Consider the following 15,539-nt stretch of genomic DNA (forward strand, 5'->3'; position numbering starts at 1 on the left):
GGAATGCTTCTACTGGGCTCTGGCACTTGCTAGCTACAGGACCTTGGGCTTGTTACTCAGCCTCTCCAGACTCATTTTCTCATTTGTAAATGAAGATAGTACATCAGGGTTGGTACACTAAAAGCACCCAGGACAGAGCCCGGAACTTAGCTGGGGGACCAATGGTGATGACCCTGCTGTCTCTCTCTCCATTGCACCAGCCCCGCTAGGGTGAAGTAATGGGACAGCAGAAAGAGCACGAACCAAAACAAACGATGAATTAGAAATAAAAACTATTTGGTCTTAGCTTCCAGTGGCAAGGGGACAAAATTCCCCAGGCCTTGGGTAAACTCAATTCCAAGGAGAAGTTCTTCAAAAAGCAAGATGCAATGTGCCTGCCTAAATGCATAACAGCTTCACAACACCACAGTGACCCCACCCGACTGGTACTTACAGTGATACGTGCCTTGTGAAGCCCAACGGCCTCCTTCAGTGAGGACAGGAAGTGATAGTTGGTTGAGCTCAAAAGTTTGCTGTCAGTTGACAGGTAAAAGGAAACCACACAGCTTTGCCGAGTACAATTCCCACATCTCAGCAGTTGAGACACTGGCTCCTGATAGAGGCGAACAGCCTCCCCTGCTTTTATCACAAAATGTTTGGTTACATGAGAACACAAAGGCTTTAGGGAACTCCATGAGTGGACTCTCACCTACAGAGACAGAACAAAAAAAAAAAAAAAATCTTGGTTACTATTTTTATTTTTAGAGAATAATAGTAGTAATAATCAATGAAAGTCACAATAGCAGGAGTGGCTAAGAGACTATAAAACCTGAGTTTAACCTCAGCCCCATCAAGTACTAGTTATGTAACTAAGCAAGTTACTCAACTTCTCAAAGTCGCCATTTCTTCCTATGTAACATGAGAATAATAAAAGTACTAACTTCACAGGCTGTTGTGAGAACCACATAAAATAATCTATGAGAGGCACAGTTCCCGGGGCATTGTAATTATTCCATAAACATGACCTATTCTCAACGTCCTCCAAATTGTAGCTAACCAAGACTACTTTGAGTTTTTACTCTCTCTTTTTACCTAGCACTGTTTTAAATACAAGTTTATTTTTCTACATATGCATTCTGAATAATTTTACTGATTTATACTTTAACATGCCATTTTTTAAAATTTCTTTTTATAAATTTTAGGCTGTTTCCAGCTTTTTATGATTATAAATCAACTTTCATTTAAGTGGCACTTTACGGTTTATAATTCACTTCCATCTAATTCTTTTATTCACTACCCACAAAATCCTTTAAGAAGATTGGCTGGTATCATTTTACAGATGAGGAAGCTGAATCACCAAGACATCAGGCTTAAGATTACAGACTAAACAGTAAAGTTTTACCCTGAAGTATTCTGACTTCAAGGACAGCCCATTTTCTGCTACAGGCACTAAAAACATTTTGATACAAATTAGTTTCTCTTTTCTTTTTCCCAAAAGAAATAGAACCAAATAACTAATAATCTAAAATTCTCTCTATCATAAAAGAGGAAAAAAAAGCCAAGCGACTTACAGTGAGTATCACGGTACAGTCCAAGTGAAAGTCTGATACCCCATAGACGAAAAACACACCTTGATTCTCAAAACCCACAGGCAACAGCGGAGCGAAGAAATGCCGAGCGAAGTAATGCAGCATTTTCCACTTTCCTCCATACTCTAAAAATAGTCAAGAAAGTTAGGAGATGGGCAGGGTCACCAGTCAGTCATCATCCACATGGCCCCCTGTGTGACTTGTCATGATTCTAGAAGCTGAGTGGAGGGGGAGGAGACAAAACATGGGTGGGAACCCATGTTCATTGAGGGCTCTGAACATTTTGGACATTACCTCATGTCATCCTCACATCTGATGGAGACAGGCATTAACATCCCGCTTTTCAAGGGAGGAAGCAGAGGCTCAAGCAGTTAAGTCAATCATGCCACAGGTAGTATTTTGAACCCAGACCTGACTCCCAGCTAGCACTTTCTCACATGCTATTCTGCTTCCAGAAGCTCAATGTCCCAACACTCCTTTTTGTTGTGTATACATGAAGAAGGAAATCAGTAGCACTGGCAGTGAATGCCTGTTACAAATATTCATTTGTAAGAGTGATTTAGAGCTCAAAGTCTCCCTTTCCTCTAGGCACAAGTCCTCTGAGCGGAACAAAATGACCGTGATCACTAATATGGCTGGCAAGTTCAGACTGGAGGAGAATATCCACACTGATGACAATTAATGACAGTTCCTCAAATACAACTAGAAGCTGTAGAAAATCTGTCGAATTCTGTGCCCTGTTGCATGGGCATTGTCTAGTATGCTAAACCCACAAACTAAAAATATTTCCACATGCCTCTAATTCAAACAGAAGATCCTACCCCACAAAGCACTGTATCACCAAACAACTTCTGAGAGAGAGAAACTACAGAATTCACAATGTAAAGTTGAGATAGAACTAATTTTTAAGGTTTTGCAAAATTTCAACTTTCAGCATTTCAATCTCAACTCTTAGTAGTTCCCCTTAAAAACAACAATGGGGGAGGGGTAGAGAGGACTTTCCTATTAGATTTATAAAATGAACTAGAACTTATGTTTGGAAAGTTTTCTCATAAATAGAAGGTGGCTCATAACTGAAGTAACTTACATACTCTCATGTGTGCTATCCATTACAGGAAAAAGATTTCAAATGTGTAGCTCCATTGGTCAAGGCCACACATAGACTACACTCAAGACAACATTATTGAAGCAGAATATCTCACTGGTAAACACCCTAGTTACTTATCAGTGACAAAGCATGGATAGCAGCATAATACTCTGCATAACCAACTAAAATACTATGCAAAATCTGGCTTTGCCATTAGCTCTGTAATTGTTTAAATTTATGAGCCAAGTAAACTGCCCAGTAGATTTCTGTATTTGCAAAATTATAACTCCAAACAAGACTAGTTTTTTTTTTTTTAAGAAATATATAAGAACCCAAAGAGTCCAAATAGCTACTGATCCCTTTAAAGTATTACCATTTCAGATGGTAAGAGGTGACATATACCTCCCCTACCTGCACATACTATAATACTAGATTTATTGAGGCAATTAAGAGAATTAAACAGAGGCTAAGAGGCTGTCCAAAGCAGGACAAGACATAGCATAACTTGTCACAGCTTCTCCCTGGGACCTAATTTGCCTAACAGATATGAGGAGATGGTGACCCTGTCCACAGAGGCCCCACAAGAGTTTAGAAGACAGACCAAGTTTTGCTCTGCCATCAGACTCCTATACTTGGGTTTACCCACCTTCTCTGAAGAACTCATTCAAATAAGCTGCATGCAGTCATTTCAGAGAAGTTTTAAAATTTGGGCTCTCCCATTTCTTGAACCAAAGTCAGCCTCAGAAGTCCACGACCTCGTTCACAGGCAGAGACCATGGTTAGCATCCACGTGTCTTTGAACAATATCTCTTTGTCTGGTGTTTAGTGTTCCAGAAGGCTACTTCCCCACAGTCTACCCCTGATTCTCATCCAATACCCTTCTATCTAGTTAGTGTTGATAAAGAGTTTGGCCAGAGAAACTTGATCAAATACTAGCTTCCTTCAAGAGGGGACCTGGCACTAGTCAAAGGCTGCAGTAAACAGCCTTTGGATTTGCATACAGTTTAAGAGCCTCAGCCAGAAACATGACCTTTTTACTTTTACAAGCTTGCTTCATTTTTGACCCAAAATTTTTCTGTATATTATTAACTGAACTTTGCTTGAAACCATCTCTGGTAAAGGTTGAAGATTTATTATTACTCCTTAATTTTTTAAATGTATCAAAATAGAATAATTGAAACTGTAAGTGCCATGCCAGTCACCTCGCCTGTTGCTAGTTGAACTGGTTCAACTTAGAATCTTCCTACTTGGATTTCTGACTCTACTATCTTTCCCCCAAGAGATAAATAGAGCAAAATAAACAGGACTTCATGGATGTAAAAGGGAGTCAGGGAAAGTGACATTTTAACACTTAGAAGGGCCAACCTTCCATGTGGCTGAATTCTCCTAAACAGAAAGGAATCTTAATGCTCCTTTTGCCCTGGAAATTCCTCTTAAATAAATTCAAATCGAAGCAATAATCATAAGACACGTGGCTGAGGTCCCTGTGCATAAATGCCTTGGCCTGCTCTGTGACTCTGCACAGCACAGAACTCTAACGAGGCTGCCTCTAAGGCCCCTGGAAGGGCTGATGGTGGGTTGCGGGAGCGGAGGTGGTTTCTAGACAAGCTACTGGCGAACCTCCTCTCTACCTCTGTTCTTTCTCAGTGCCTCTCCCCACAGGTATTACTTTCTCTCTAACACACAAAGAATGCTGAAACACTTACCTAGAGAGGCCCAGGAAGGAGCCTGCCAGATGTCATTCAACTGCCAATACAGTGCCCCCATGGTGTGCCCTTGTCTGTTCACTATCTCGCTGCGACTGCGGCGGTAGAATTCAGTTTCTGTTTTGACACACTGGGCCTGCATCACCTGATTCGTGGAGAAACATTAAAACACAGGTGTTATTGTTTGATGTAAGCTGTCCGGATCTGAGAAAATGACAGGACTTGAGGGGTATTTTTTCAAGCAAGTTGGATAAATTGGGAATTTGATTAGCATTATATATTCCATTATTATACTGGATCTGGAACTAGCCTCTTAGCTTGAGAGAAGCTGTTGTCTATAAGAGCTGGTTTGCTTTAGAGGCTTGCTGTTTGATTTATTATAACAATGGGCGATCAAGAAAACAGGACGGTGTAAAAGGTTCTTTGCTGATGACAGCGTAGGCAATGACAGGAAATGACTTGTTCTGGAGCAAATGCTATATGTAGTCAAACGCTAAGCTTTTTGCAGTGATGAACCTTTTCATTAAGTTTTATTAGAAAAAAATTCTATGGGAAAAATAACTTTATTATGAGTCTGATATTGTCTAATCCCTAACTTCTTTTTTCTAGTCAAGCAATTGTTTTTATATCATAACTGTTGATAATGTAAAATTTCTTATGACTGCAATTTCTTCATTATAGCAGAATAGATAGCAAATTGCGGCAATGAGAAAAGTGAATTTAGTTCTTGTTTAAAAGGCACTAAAGAACGTAATACAAGGCCCTTAATTATTGTCATCGTCACTGATCAGTCTCTTTTATTGCTGTTGTTACTGAAGCTGTGTGTCACATGTCCTTAGCTTGGAGTTGTAGTTAGGAGAGGCTCATGGATGAGAGATCATTAGGAGAGGTCACCAAGGAGAACCTGGAGAAATGGTCAGAGCTGCAAAGATTCCTCAGAGAAAAAGACGGCCTTGGAGCAGGGTCTGGATTTTCCCAGAAAAAGAAAAAAAAAATGCATGCATGGCCACTAGAAGACTAAGCTCAGATGCTTACCTATAAAGCTGGAAAAGTTCTGATAAAGGTAGGATCTGAAGATAGAGGTAGGCAGGCTAGTGAGGAAGTCATAGATGAAATTATGACTTAAATGAAGCAGAGCCATAAAATTCCAGAAGGGTAACACAAGGAGAAATCATGGTCATTCAATAAATATTAATAAGCACCTACAGTATGTGTTACATGCTGGCGATGGTAAGCTCCTCTGCCGGCCAAGACAGATACAGCCCATCCTCATGGAACTTATTGGCTTGTGTACAAGATAGGCCTAATCAAAGATTCACACAAATGAATGTTAACTTTAAACAGGAAAAGTGCTAAGAAGGAGAGGTGTACAATGTTAGGAGCTTGGACAGTAGAGACAATGGGCTTAGCTGACGGGTGAAGATTGTCCTCAAAGAAGAGCAGAGAGAGCAGGACCTTGCAGCCAGAGAGGACAACATGTGGTGAGAGGAGAATGCACAGGTGAAGAACTACAAGGCCAAGGTGGGGGAGCACAGAGAGCTGGGAATGATGGGAGAGAGGCCGGCAAGATGGAAGGGGCAGACCTGGGAAGGTTTTGGTGCACAGCCTAAAGGCAACTGGAATCACAGGAAGCTTTCATGCTAAAGGATGAAGTGACCAGATTTGTATTTCCATAAGACAACTCTGACTACTAAAGGCAGAACGGCCACAGTAGATATAAGGAGACCATTTAGACAGCTCTTACAATCTTCCAAGCAAGAGATAATGTTAGCTCTGAGCAGATGAAGAAATTCCCTTCTCATTCAGGAACCAAACCACTGGGACTACAGCAATGACTACAGGCAAATATGCTCTAAAGAAAGTAAGAATCTCACCAACAGAGCAGCACTGGTGTCAATTCGAAATGACCGTGGATGCAGTCTGAATATTTTCATCTAACACTGAGTCAGAGGGAATGAAACAGAAAAAGAGACCTAAGAATTCTGATTGTCAGTCAGGCTAATCTGCAATTAGACTCAGCATCTGTGGCCAAATCCCTTATAAAAATAACAGTCCTGCTTGAACTAAAACCGAAGAAGAAAGATATTTATCTACTTCTAGGCCTGGATTGTTAGGCACAGAGAAATTAAGTCCTTTGAATAAGCTTCACAGGTTTGTTGAGTTATTGTGCAAAATCAGTGTTGTGGAGCAACTTCTAGAAAGTTCAGTGAAGATGAAGCAGTCAAGAAATGAATATATGCCCACTAGAGGATCTTAGCCCACATCAACACAGAAAGTAATCTTTACATTTGTTTAAAAGAGTTGATAATCTGAACTCATTTAAATCACCCTGAGCTTCCAAATAAATACTCCCACTAACCAAGCTTAAATTGGCCTTTGGGCACAAAACTCAAGCCAGCCACAGTCCTTGCCACTGCAGCACACATACCTGAGGCCAGAACAACCAGAAATCTCTGTTCTTGTCCTGAGATTCCTGAAAAATCAGCCATTGCTTTCTGGGCTGTGTGAAAAGGGATCACAAGAGGAGGCCTGAGGAGGTCCTCGTCACACCAATGCTTAACAACAGGTAGAGAGGGATTCCAGTCACCCTAGACAGCCCAGGAGATGCTGCTGGCCCAGCACAGGCCAAGTTCAGGCACCAAATGGCAATCACCACAGACACCCCCCTCCGGGTGCCGGCCCGCATTCTGGAACTCCCAGGACCTGAAGTATTCTCAAAGTCTGGCCCTCTCCTCATATACCCAAGGAGCCAAAGAACCTGCAACACTTCAACATTACCCCCAGGAACTTGGCTCAGCATCCACTCACGAGTGTACGGGAAGAGGGGTATCCCGAACTCAAGAAGTTCGGAACTGGAAATGCTCTCCTTGGATCCAGATTTATAAAGTAGGGTGAACAGGGAAAAAGTAAAAACCAGAATTCTGAGGTAGGAACAAAATACTAACATATAACTGAGTAGGAAATAGTCACATTCGTGCTTCTTTAGATTCAATCCAGAGGACAACTCGATACATTACTGATGTTCTTGGTAGAGGTGACCTGCATTTTCTTTTCCTTCATGGTTAATTTAAGCTTCTTTTCAGGGAAAAAAAAAATCTGATGAGCATCTATTTACATCACCTTAAATTCTTTTCCAGCCTTCGTTAACATATATTACAACATATATATTTGTAATTTTGTGTTCTACTCTTACTTAATTTTCACATATGTACATTTCCATGAGCTGGCACTTTCTATATATCTCTGTGCTTTGAGTGGTTATATAGTTATATCACTTTTGATTAATCTTTCTCCAATTATTAGGCATTTCAACGGTTTCGGGTTTTTTTTAATACAAGAGTTAAGAACAGTTTGTTCCAATTAATTTCTTCGCTTCTTGCATTGCTTCTTTTGGTGATAATATATGATAAATTTCAAAGTTTTTGTTGCATATGACTATATTATAAACCAGTCAAGAGTTTGCCATGAACTGGTGGCCTCCATGCTGAACTCAGCTCCACGCAGGTTTCAACTGGGCCACACAGCGGGTGTTGTTTGTTTTTTTGTTTATGTTGTCATTGTTTAATGTCTTAAGTCAGGGCCTCCACATTCCATTTTGCCACGACTCCCAATAATCATACTCTCATCTATTTAAATCACCTGCCTGTTCCCTATAAACATTTGAGTTTTTAGTCCCCAAACTATTCCAATTTTCAGAACTACCTGCAAGATATGTTTATTTCAGTATATCTATTCCAACAAGTTCCTCACTGTAATTTACCTTTTCTGGCTTAATAGGTAAATATTAATAATCCTTTAAATTTTTTAATCTTAAATTTTTTTAAAATGCAAGCAGAACTCCTTACCCTTGCTAGCAATGAAAGGAAAAGAGCACAAGGCAAGCTCTAACTAGCAGCCTATCACACTGAACTTAGTGTGACGGCGGGTAACTGAGATTCCTGAGTGCTCCCGGTTCTGCATGATGCAGTACATGCCATAGACAGATGGTGCCAATCCAACAGCATGGATTTGCGTTTACCCAAACCAGTGGGTGCCCCCGTCAGGGCTAATGAATGACACATTTGTTCATAAAAATGCAGAAGGCCATTGCCCACTATCCTTCTCAAAAGAATGTTGTACAATCCTAGTCCTCTGGAATATCTCTACAATCGCCTCTTTCAACCTTTAAAAATTGTACCTATATTTATACTCTCATGCCCACTTTCCTAAAGAGGGCAATCTTTACATATTAGAAGGATAAATGCTTAGTCACTTCCAAGGTTACTCAGTCCCATTGTTAGCAGACAAATCTTATTTCAGTTTCAAAAATATGCCTATTTTCAGCAGCTTGCCTGATTACACTTATGAAATCAGTCTCCTTAGAGAAACAGATGGTATGGTAAAAAGAAATTGGACCAGAACGCCAAGACCTAAGGTTCTAATTCCAGCTTTGCCTCTGTGATGGAGGTTGCTAGCTGTCTACAAAAACCTATCATCCCCTTCCTGCACAGTGACAGAGTCGTAGCTGGGCTCTATTCTTGGAACTAGGAGTAGTCATGTGTCTAAGTTCTCCTGAAAGACGTGATTTATATTCTTTATTTACTTAAAGTTATCCTGACAATAAGAATCTTCCAATAAAGCCATTTTTCAAACTAAGATATAATTCACACCATGTAATTCACCCTTTTAGAGTTTTACAATTCATTGGTTTTTAGTATAGATATAGGTTTGTATACTACCTAATTCCAGAATATTTTCATCACCCCCCCAAAAAACACTGCACTGGTTAATAGTTACTCCTTATTCTTCCCTTTCCTCTGCTTCTGAAAACAACTAATCTGCTTTCTGTCTTTATGGATTTGCCTACTCTGGATATTTCATAAAAGCGGAATATGTAATATGTGGCCTTTTGTGACTGGCTTTCTTCACTTATCATATTTTCAAGGTTCATCCACGGTGCAGCATGTATCAGTAATTCATTCCTTTTTATTTCTGGATAATATTTCATTGTATGGATATACCACATTTTGTTTATCCATTCATTAGGTGATAAACATTTGGACTATTTTAACGTTTTGGCTATTATGAAAAATGCGGCTATGAACATTTGTGCACAAGTTTTCATGTCAACATACGTTTTCTATTTTCTTGGATATATATCTAAGAATAGAATTTCTGGGTCCTCTGGTGACTCTATGTTTAACTCTGAAAACTGAAAAACTTGTCCACAGCAATTGTACAATTTTGCATTCCCACCGGCAACCCATGAGGGTTCCCATTTCTCCATATCCTTGCGATGATGTGTGAACTTGGCTGGGTCAAGAGATGCCCAAATAGCTGGTAAAACATTATCTTTAGGTATGTCTATGAGGATGTTTCTGATGATTTGGTGGACTGAGTAAAGATCCGTCCTCACCTATGTGGGTGGGTATCATCCAAATGGCTGAGGGTCTGAATAAAAAAGGCAGAAGAAGGGTGAATTCTTTCTCTCTTTTTGAATTGGGACATCCATCTTCTTCTGCCTTTAGACATTGGAACTCCCGGTTCTCAGGCCTTCAGTACTTAAAACCAGTGGCCCCTTCAGTTCTCAGGCCTTTAGACTCAAACTGAATTACACGTCCAGCTTTCCTTGTTTTCTGTCTTACAAATGGAAGACTGTAGAACTTCCTGGCCTCCACAACTATGTGAGCCAATTCCTACAATAAGTCGCTCTCTCTATTTCTTTAATTTCCTTCAACAATGTTTTGTAGTTTTCAGTATGCAGGTCGTTCATCTCTTTAGTTAAATAATTTTCAAAGTATTTTACTCTTTTTGATACTATTGTAAATCGTATTGTTCAATTTCATTTTCAAGTTGTCGTTGCTTAAAATCCAATTGATATCTGCATATTGATGTTATATCTTGCAAAGTCACTGAATTAATTTATTAGCTCTAATAGATTTTTAGGTGGATTTTTTTATGGTTTTCTATATAAAAGATCATGTCATCTGTACACAGAGATAGTTTTCCTTCTTTATTTCCAATTAGGGTGTCTTTTATTGCGTTGTCTTGCCTAATTGTCCTGGCTAGAATTTCCAGCACAATGTTGAATAGAATTGGCAAGAGCATGCATCCTTGTCTTTTTCTCAATCTAAGGGAAAAAATTCTCTGTCAGTCACTATTAAATATGATATTAGCTATGGGTTCTTCAAAGATGCTCTCTAACAGAAGAATCTCCCTTCTACATTTAGGTCGTTGAATTTTTTTTATCATGAAAGGGTGTTGGATTTTGTCTAATGCTTTTTCTTCATCTATTGAGATGATTATATGGCTATTTTTCCTTTATTCTATTAATATGGTGTATTACATTGATGGACTTTTATATGATGAACCAATGTTGCATTCCTGGGATAAATTCCAGTTGATTATCGTGAATAAAATTTTTTACGTGCTACTGGATTTGGATTGCTAGTATTTTGTTGAAGATTTTTTTTCTATCTATAGTCATAAGGGATATTGATCTAGTTTGCTTTCCTTGATATGTCTTTGGTTTTGGTATCAGGATAATAATGGCTTAAAAAGAAGAATTAGGAACTAGTTTCCCCTCTTCTCTATTTTGGAAGAGTTTGTGAAAGATTGGTGTTTATTCTTCTTCAAATGTTTTTTAGATTTCACTAGTGAAGCCGTGTTTATAGAGGGAAGTTTTTTGATTATTAATTCAATCTCTTTAGTTGTAATAGTTTTACTCAGATCTTCTATTTCTTCTTGAGCTTTTCTAGGAATGTGTGCATTTCACTAGGTTATATGACTTATTGTCATACAATGGTTTGTAGTATTCTCTTATCACCCTGTTTATTTCTACAAGGTCAATAGTAACATTCCCTTTTTCATTCCTGATTTAGTAATTTGTGTCTTTTCTCTGTTTTCTTGACGAAGCTAGCTACAGGTTTTTCAATTTTGCTGATCTTCTCAGAGAACTAACTATTGATTTCGTTGATTTTCTCTATTGTTCCAATAAAGTCTTTTTTTTAAATGCTGAATTTCTGATGTCTGCTTTACTTAACTGCTGAAAATTTACGTTATAATTTACCAAACACTTCAGTAGCTACAAAATTCCCCTTACCAAAATAGTGAACAGAAAAGAAACTGTAAAGGGATACAATATTATAGTTCAAAAAGCAGAAGCCCGCTCCATTCATTGCCCTGGCAACTTGGGCAAAATTATTAGCTTTTCTGAGCCTCTGTTTCTTCACATATAAAATGGAAATAATAACACAGATGTCTGCAAATGTTGTTAGAATTATATGAGAAGGTACAGAAAGCACCTCATGGTCCAGGGCCAGGCATTTAGTAGACAACCAAAGAATGCTGACTGTCTGCCTGACTGTTAAATTACATAATGCACATAAATATCCCCTCCTTCATCCACCTTATCCCCACCTGAACAGCTCAGCATGGCCTGGATCGTCTATCACATCTCAGTGCTGCCTACCAAACAAACGATGTTCCAGGGTAGCAGGTGTCATCAAACACTCAGAGAGATTTCCACTCATGCTTTCTCCTAAGAGTTTTACACTTCTAACTTTTACATATGCCTGGGGCACAGCCTGCCTTTTTTCTCAATTCTTGTGATCGAGTTACTTTCAATATGAGAAAATAAAATGAACCCCTAAAGAATATGAATTTCTCAAGGATATCCCTAAGCATCTAACCCTCACTACATGCTCAATCAGTATGTGAAGAATAAACGATAGCACTAGAAAGGGCTATAAGCTAAGGGGTTAGTAAAGATTGTCACTAGCCCAGTTTCCCCTCTAAGTGACTAGTAAGAGGCCATGCTGGCAGAGTAAGTCACTTAACAGTTAGTTTATATATTTCAGTGTAGACAGTCCTCAACTAAACAGTGAGGTATGTGTGACATGGCTTAAGAGGGTGTGCCTGGAAATGTAGGCTATGAAGAGGGTGTGCCTGGGAATGTAGGCTATGTGGAATACAATACAATAGGATAAAGTAAGAGAATAAAAGGCAAGGCAAGATTATTTTGGAATATTAGAAGAATTAAAGGCTAAGAGCCTACAGGGATACTTTTGCAGTTATAAGATAAAGAGAAGGTAGGGATGGATCTAAATGTGAAGAAATTTAATGTACAGCTTTCTCAGCCAAGATTTTTCTGAAAGCTGGAAAAAAAAAATAAAACACTTAATAGGATAACCTGAAAAGTGGCACACAGGCAAGTACCCTGTTCTTCAGAATAGTTTGATAGACTATGAGAAAAAGAACAGTGGGTGGGAATGAGAACAGAGAAATTGGACCAAAGAAAGGTTTTATACAGATTAAAGATGACTGTTCTATAATCAAAGTAGCAAGGGAGGAAAAAAAACTTTTTACCCTAACATTTCCTATTTGTAATTCAGTCAAGAAAAGCCAACCCTTAAACCAAAAAAATCCTAATTCTGATTTCCTTCATCTCAGATCCCTTCTGGTATATCAGAAAATCCCAAGGTAGAACCAACAAGGACAAGTCCAATTGTGAGCCAACACCTAATAGGACACTAGCACTAAATTATCAGACAAAAAACATCACCAACGAAAATCAGAAACAAATAATTCTACCTGTCCACCCACACTTCTTCACTAGATACCTCTAATGCTAATAAGTTCAGAAAGAACAATTATATGTCAGTTCTCCAAATGTGGTTTTGAGGAAATAGAATAAAGTAACAGTCATAAAATGAACAGCTGGGAGGAGGAAAGCCAGCCTGAAAAACAACAGCTGAAAAGTTTCACACAAATGCACACACACACCACATACAAATAAGGATCATCCAGTTTCACAACCCAAATGGATACAGTTTTATATAATATTGGTGATGAAAAGCTATAAGGATGAACTGTAGCACTTTAAAAGGGAGAGATATCAACATTATCTTTAAACTTGGGTTCTATGAGGTAAGTTCATAAATTACATATTATGCTGGCAAAACTTCCCTAACTGATAAGATTATGGTTGAAACACTGAAATTCTCTTAACCAATTTAGCACCTTCTAAAAAATACTATTCTTTGGCTTACAGTTTTGTGTTTCAGCTTCCATCTGGGTTTTTGTGTTTTATATAGGAGAAAACTGATGAGAGTGAGCATGAGTTTGGATAAAAATTGGTATATTTTTAGGTGTTAAGATGCAAAAATTTCGATGTGATCATGTTTAACAAAAACTTGTAATCTATCTCAGATCAGCTCCGTGATTAGGCTCTTACCGTCTCTCTCAGAACTTGAAACAAGTATGGCAAAAACATCAGATAATTTAGCAGTGACTTTAATATAGTTTTACATAGTTCACAGGTTCATGAAATAAAATAGGCAAATAAAAAAAGTAAAATGGAAAATTAAGATGAAAATATTACCTAAAATTTAGTTCCCTAGTTTCTTAAAAAGTTAGTTCTCACAAACTATCAGTAATTTTACTCATATATTCCTACCTAAGAGAAATGAAAATACATGCACAAAGCTTTGTACACAAGTATTCAAAGCAGTATTATTCATAAGTCAAAAATTAGTAATAATCCAAATGTCCATCAGCTGATGAATAGATAAATAAAAAATGGTATAATCATATAAAGAATAGTATTTAGTAAGAGGAATAAGATATAGATAAATGCTATAACATGGAAGAACTTCGAAAACATTATGCTCAGTGAAAGAAGCCAAATGCAAAAGATCACATATTATATGATTACAACTATATGAAATATTGAGTGAAGTAAAATCTATAAAGACAGAAAGCAGATTAATGTTTGCCTGGGGCCAAAGGTGAGAAAGGAGAGTAAGTGCAAATGGGCACGAGGAATCTTTCTGGGGTTTCAAAAATGTTCTAAAATTGGATAATGGTGATAGTTGCAAGACTTGATAAATATAGTAAAAATCACTTAACTCTACACTTAAAATGAGTGAATTGTATGGTATGTAAATTATATCTCAACAGAGATGTTTTCAAAATAGTCTGGGAAGGTGATCATGTAACATTCACAGATCTTAAGTGTACAACTCAGTGACTTTGAACATATTTATATACCCATGTAACCAGCACACAGATCAAGGTATAAAAACTTTTTAGTACTCCAAAAAGTGTCTCTGTACCCCTTCCTAATCATAATTCACTATCCCCCTCCACAAGAGTGGTTACCACTCATTTGCTACATCTTGATTGATTTTGTCTGTATTGGAATTTCAGTGTTTCTTTTGCTCAACATAATATCTGTGAGTTCCATTCAAGTTGATGCTGATATCAGTAGTTCATTCTTTTTTATTGCTGTGAAGTATTCACTATATAAATATACCACAATTTGTTTATAAAGTTTTCTATTAAAGAACGTTTAGGTTGTTTCCAGCTGGGGGCTATTATTATACTTGATCTTAGCCAAAAGGTCAAGAAGCGATGGGGGCTATTATTAATAAAGCTGCTATGAACATTATTTTAGATGTCTGTTGACAGATATATGCACTCATTTTTCTTGAGTACATAGCTAGGAGCAGAAATGCTGATTCGAAGAGGAAGCAAATGTTTTACTTGGGTAGAAACAACTGTAAAAATTTCCAAAGTGGTTAAACACTTTGGAAATTTCCACTCCTACTAACAATGTCTAAAAGATTGACATGACCTCTTCACCAACAGTTGGTAATGTCAATCTTTTTAATTTTAGCCATTGTGCTAAAATTACATTGTGTGTAGAAGTATCCAGGCATGACTTTAAGTGGAATTTTCTTGATTAAGAATGAAATTGAGCTTACTTTCATATACTTAACTGGCCACTTGGACATCTTTGGTGAAGTGACTATTCAAGGTTTTCATCCATTTTTTAATAGGTTATATCTGCCTTTTTCTTATTGCTTTATAGAAATTTTTATTTTGTATAAATCTTTTTTCAGATATATGTACTACAAATATTATTCCCCAATCCGTGGCTTGCCTTTTCTCTGTCTAAATGGTGCCATTGATATACAAAAGTCTATGATGTTAATGAAGTCCAATTTACCATTATTTTCTTTCATAGAGTTTTTTTATGTCCTGTTTAAGAAATGTTTGCCTATGCCAAGGTAATGAAGATATTCTCCTATAAGTATTCTCCTAGAAGATTTATAGCACTACCTTTCATGACTGAATCTTTAGTCATTGATAAAGTTAATTTCTGTATCTGGAGTTAGAGTCATAGTTCATTTATTA

General features: G+C 37.7%; 1 protein-coding gene across 2 annotated transcripts in view; it reads right to left on the reverse strand.

Moving 5' to 3' along the window:
* The window catches only part of MANBA (mannosidase beta), an 81,778-nt gene that overhangs the window by 3,098 nt on the left and 63,141 nt on the right, over nt 1-15,539 (reverse strand). For both annotated transcript variants that reach the window (XM_039848888.1, XM_039848889.1), the window contains exons 14-16: nt 4,362-4,506; nt 1,551-1,693; nt 434-688 (exon numbers count right to left, since the gene is read on the reverse strand). In XM_039848888.1, the coding sequence (XP_039704822.1) occupies nt 434-688; nt 1,551-1,693; nt 4,362-4,506 (543 nt within the window). The remainder of the gene's footprint in view (nt 1-433; nt 689-1,550; nt 1,694-4,361; nt 4,507-15,539) is intronic.

Source organism: Pteropus medius, unplaced genomic scaffold (genome assembly GCF_902729225.1).
Source record: "Pteropus medius unplaced genomic scaffold, Ma_sr-lr_union100, whole genome shotgun sequence".
Lineage (NCBI taxonomy): Eukaryota > Metazoa > Chordata > Mammalia > Chiroptera > Pteropodidae > Pteropus > Pteropus medius.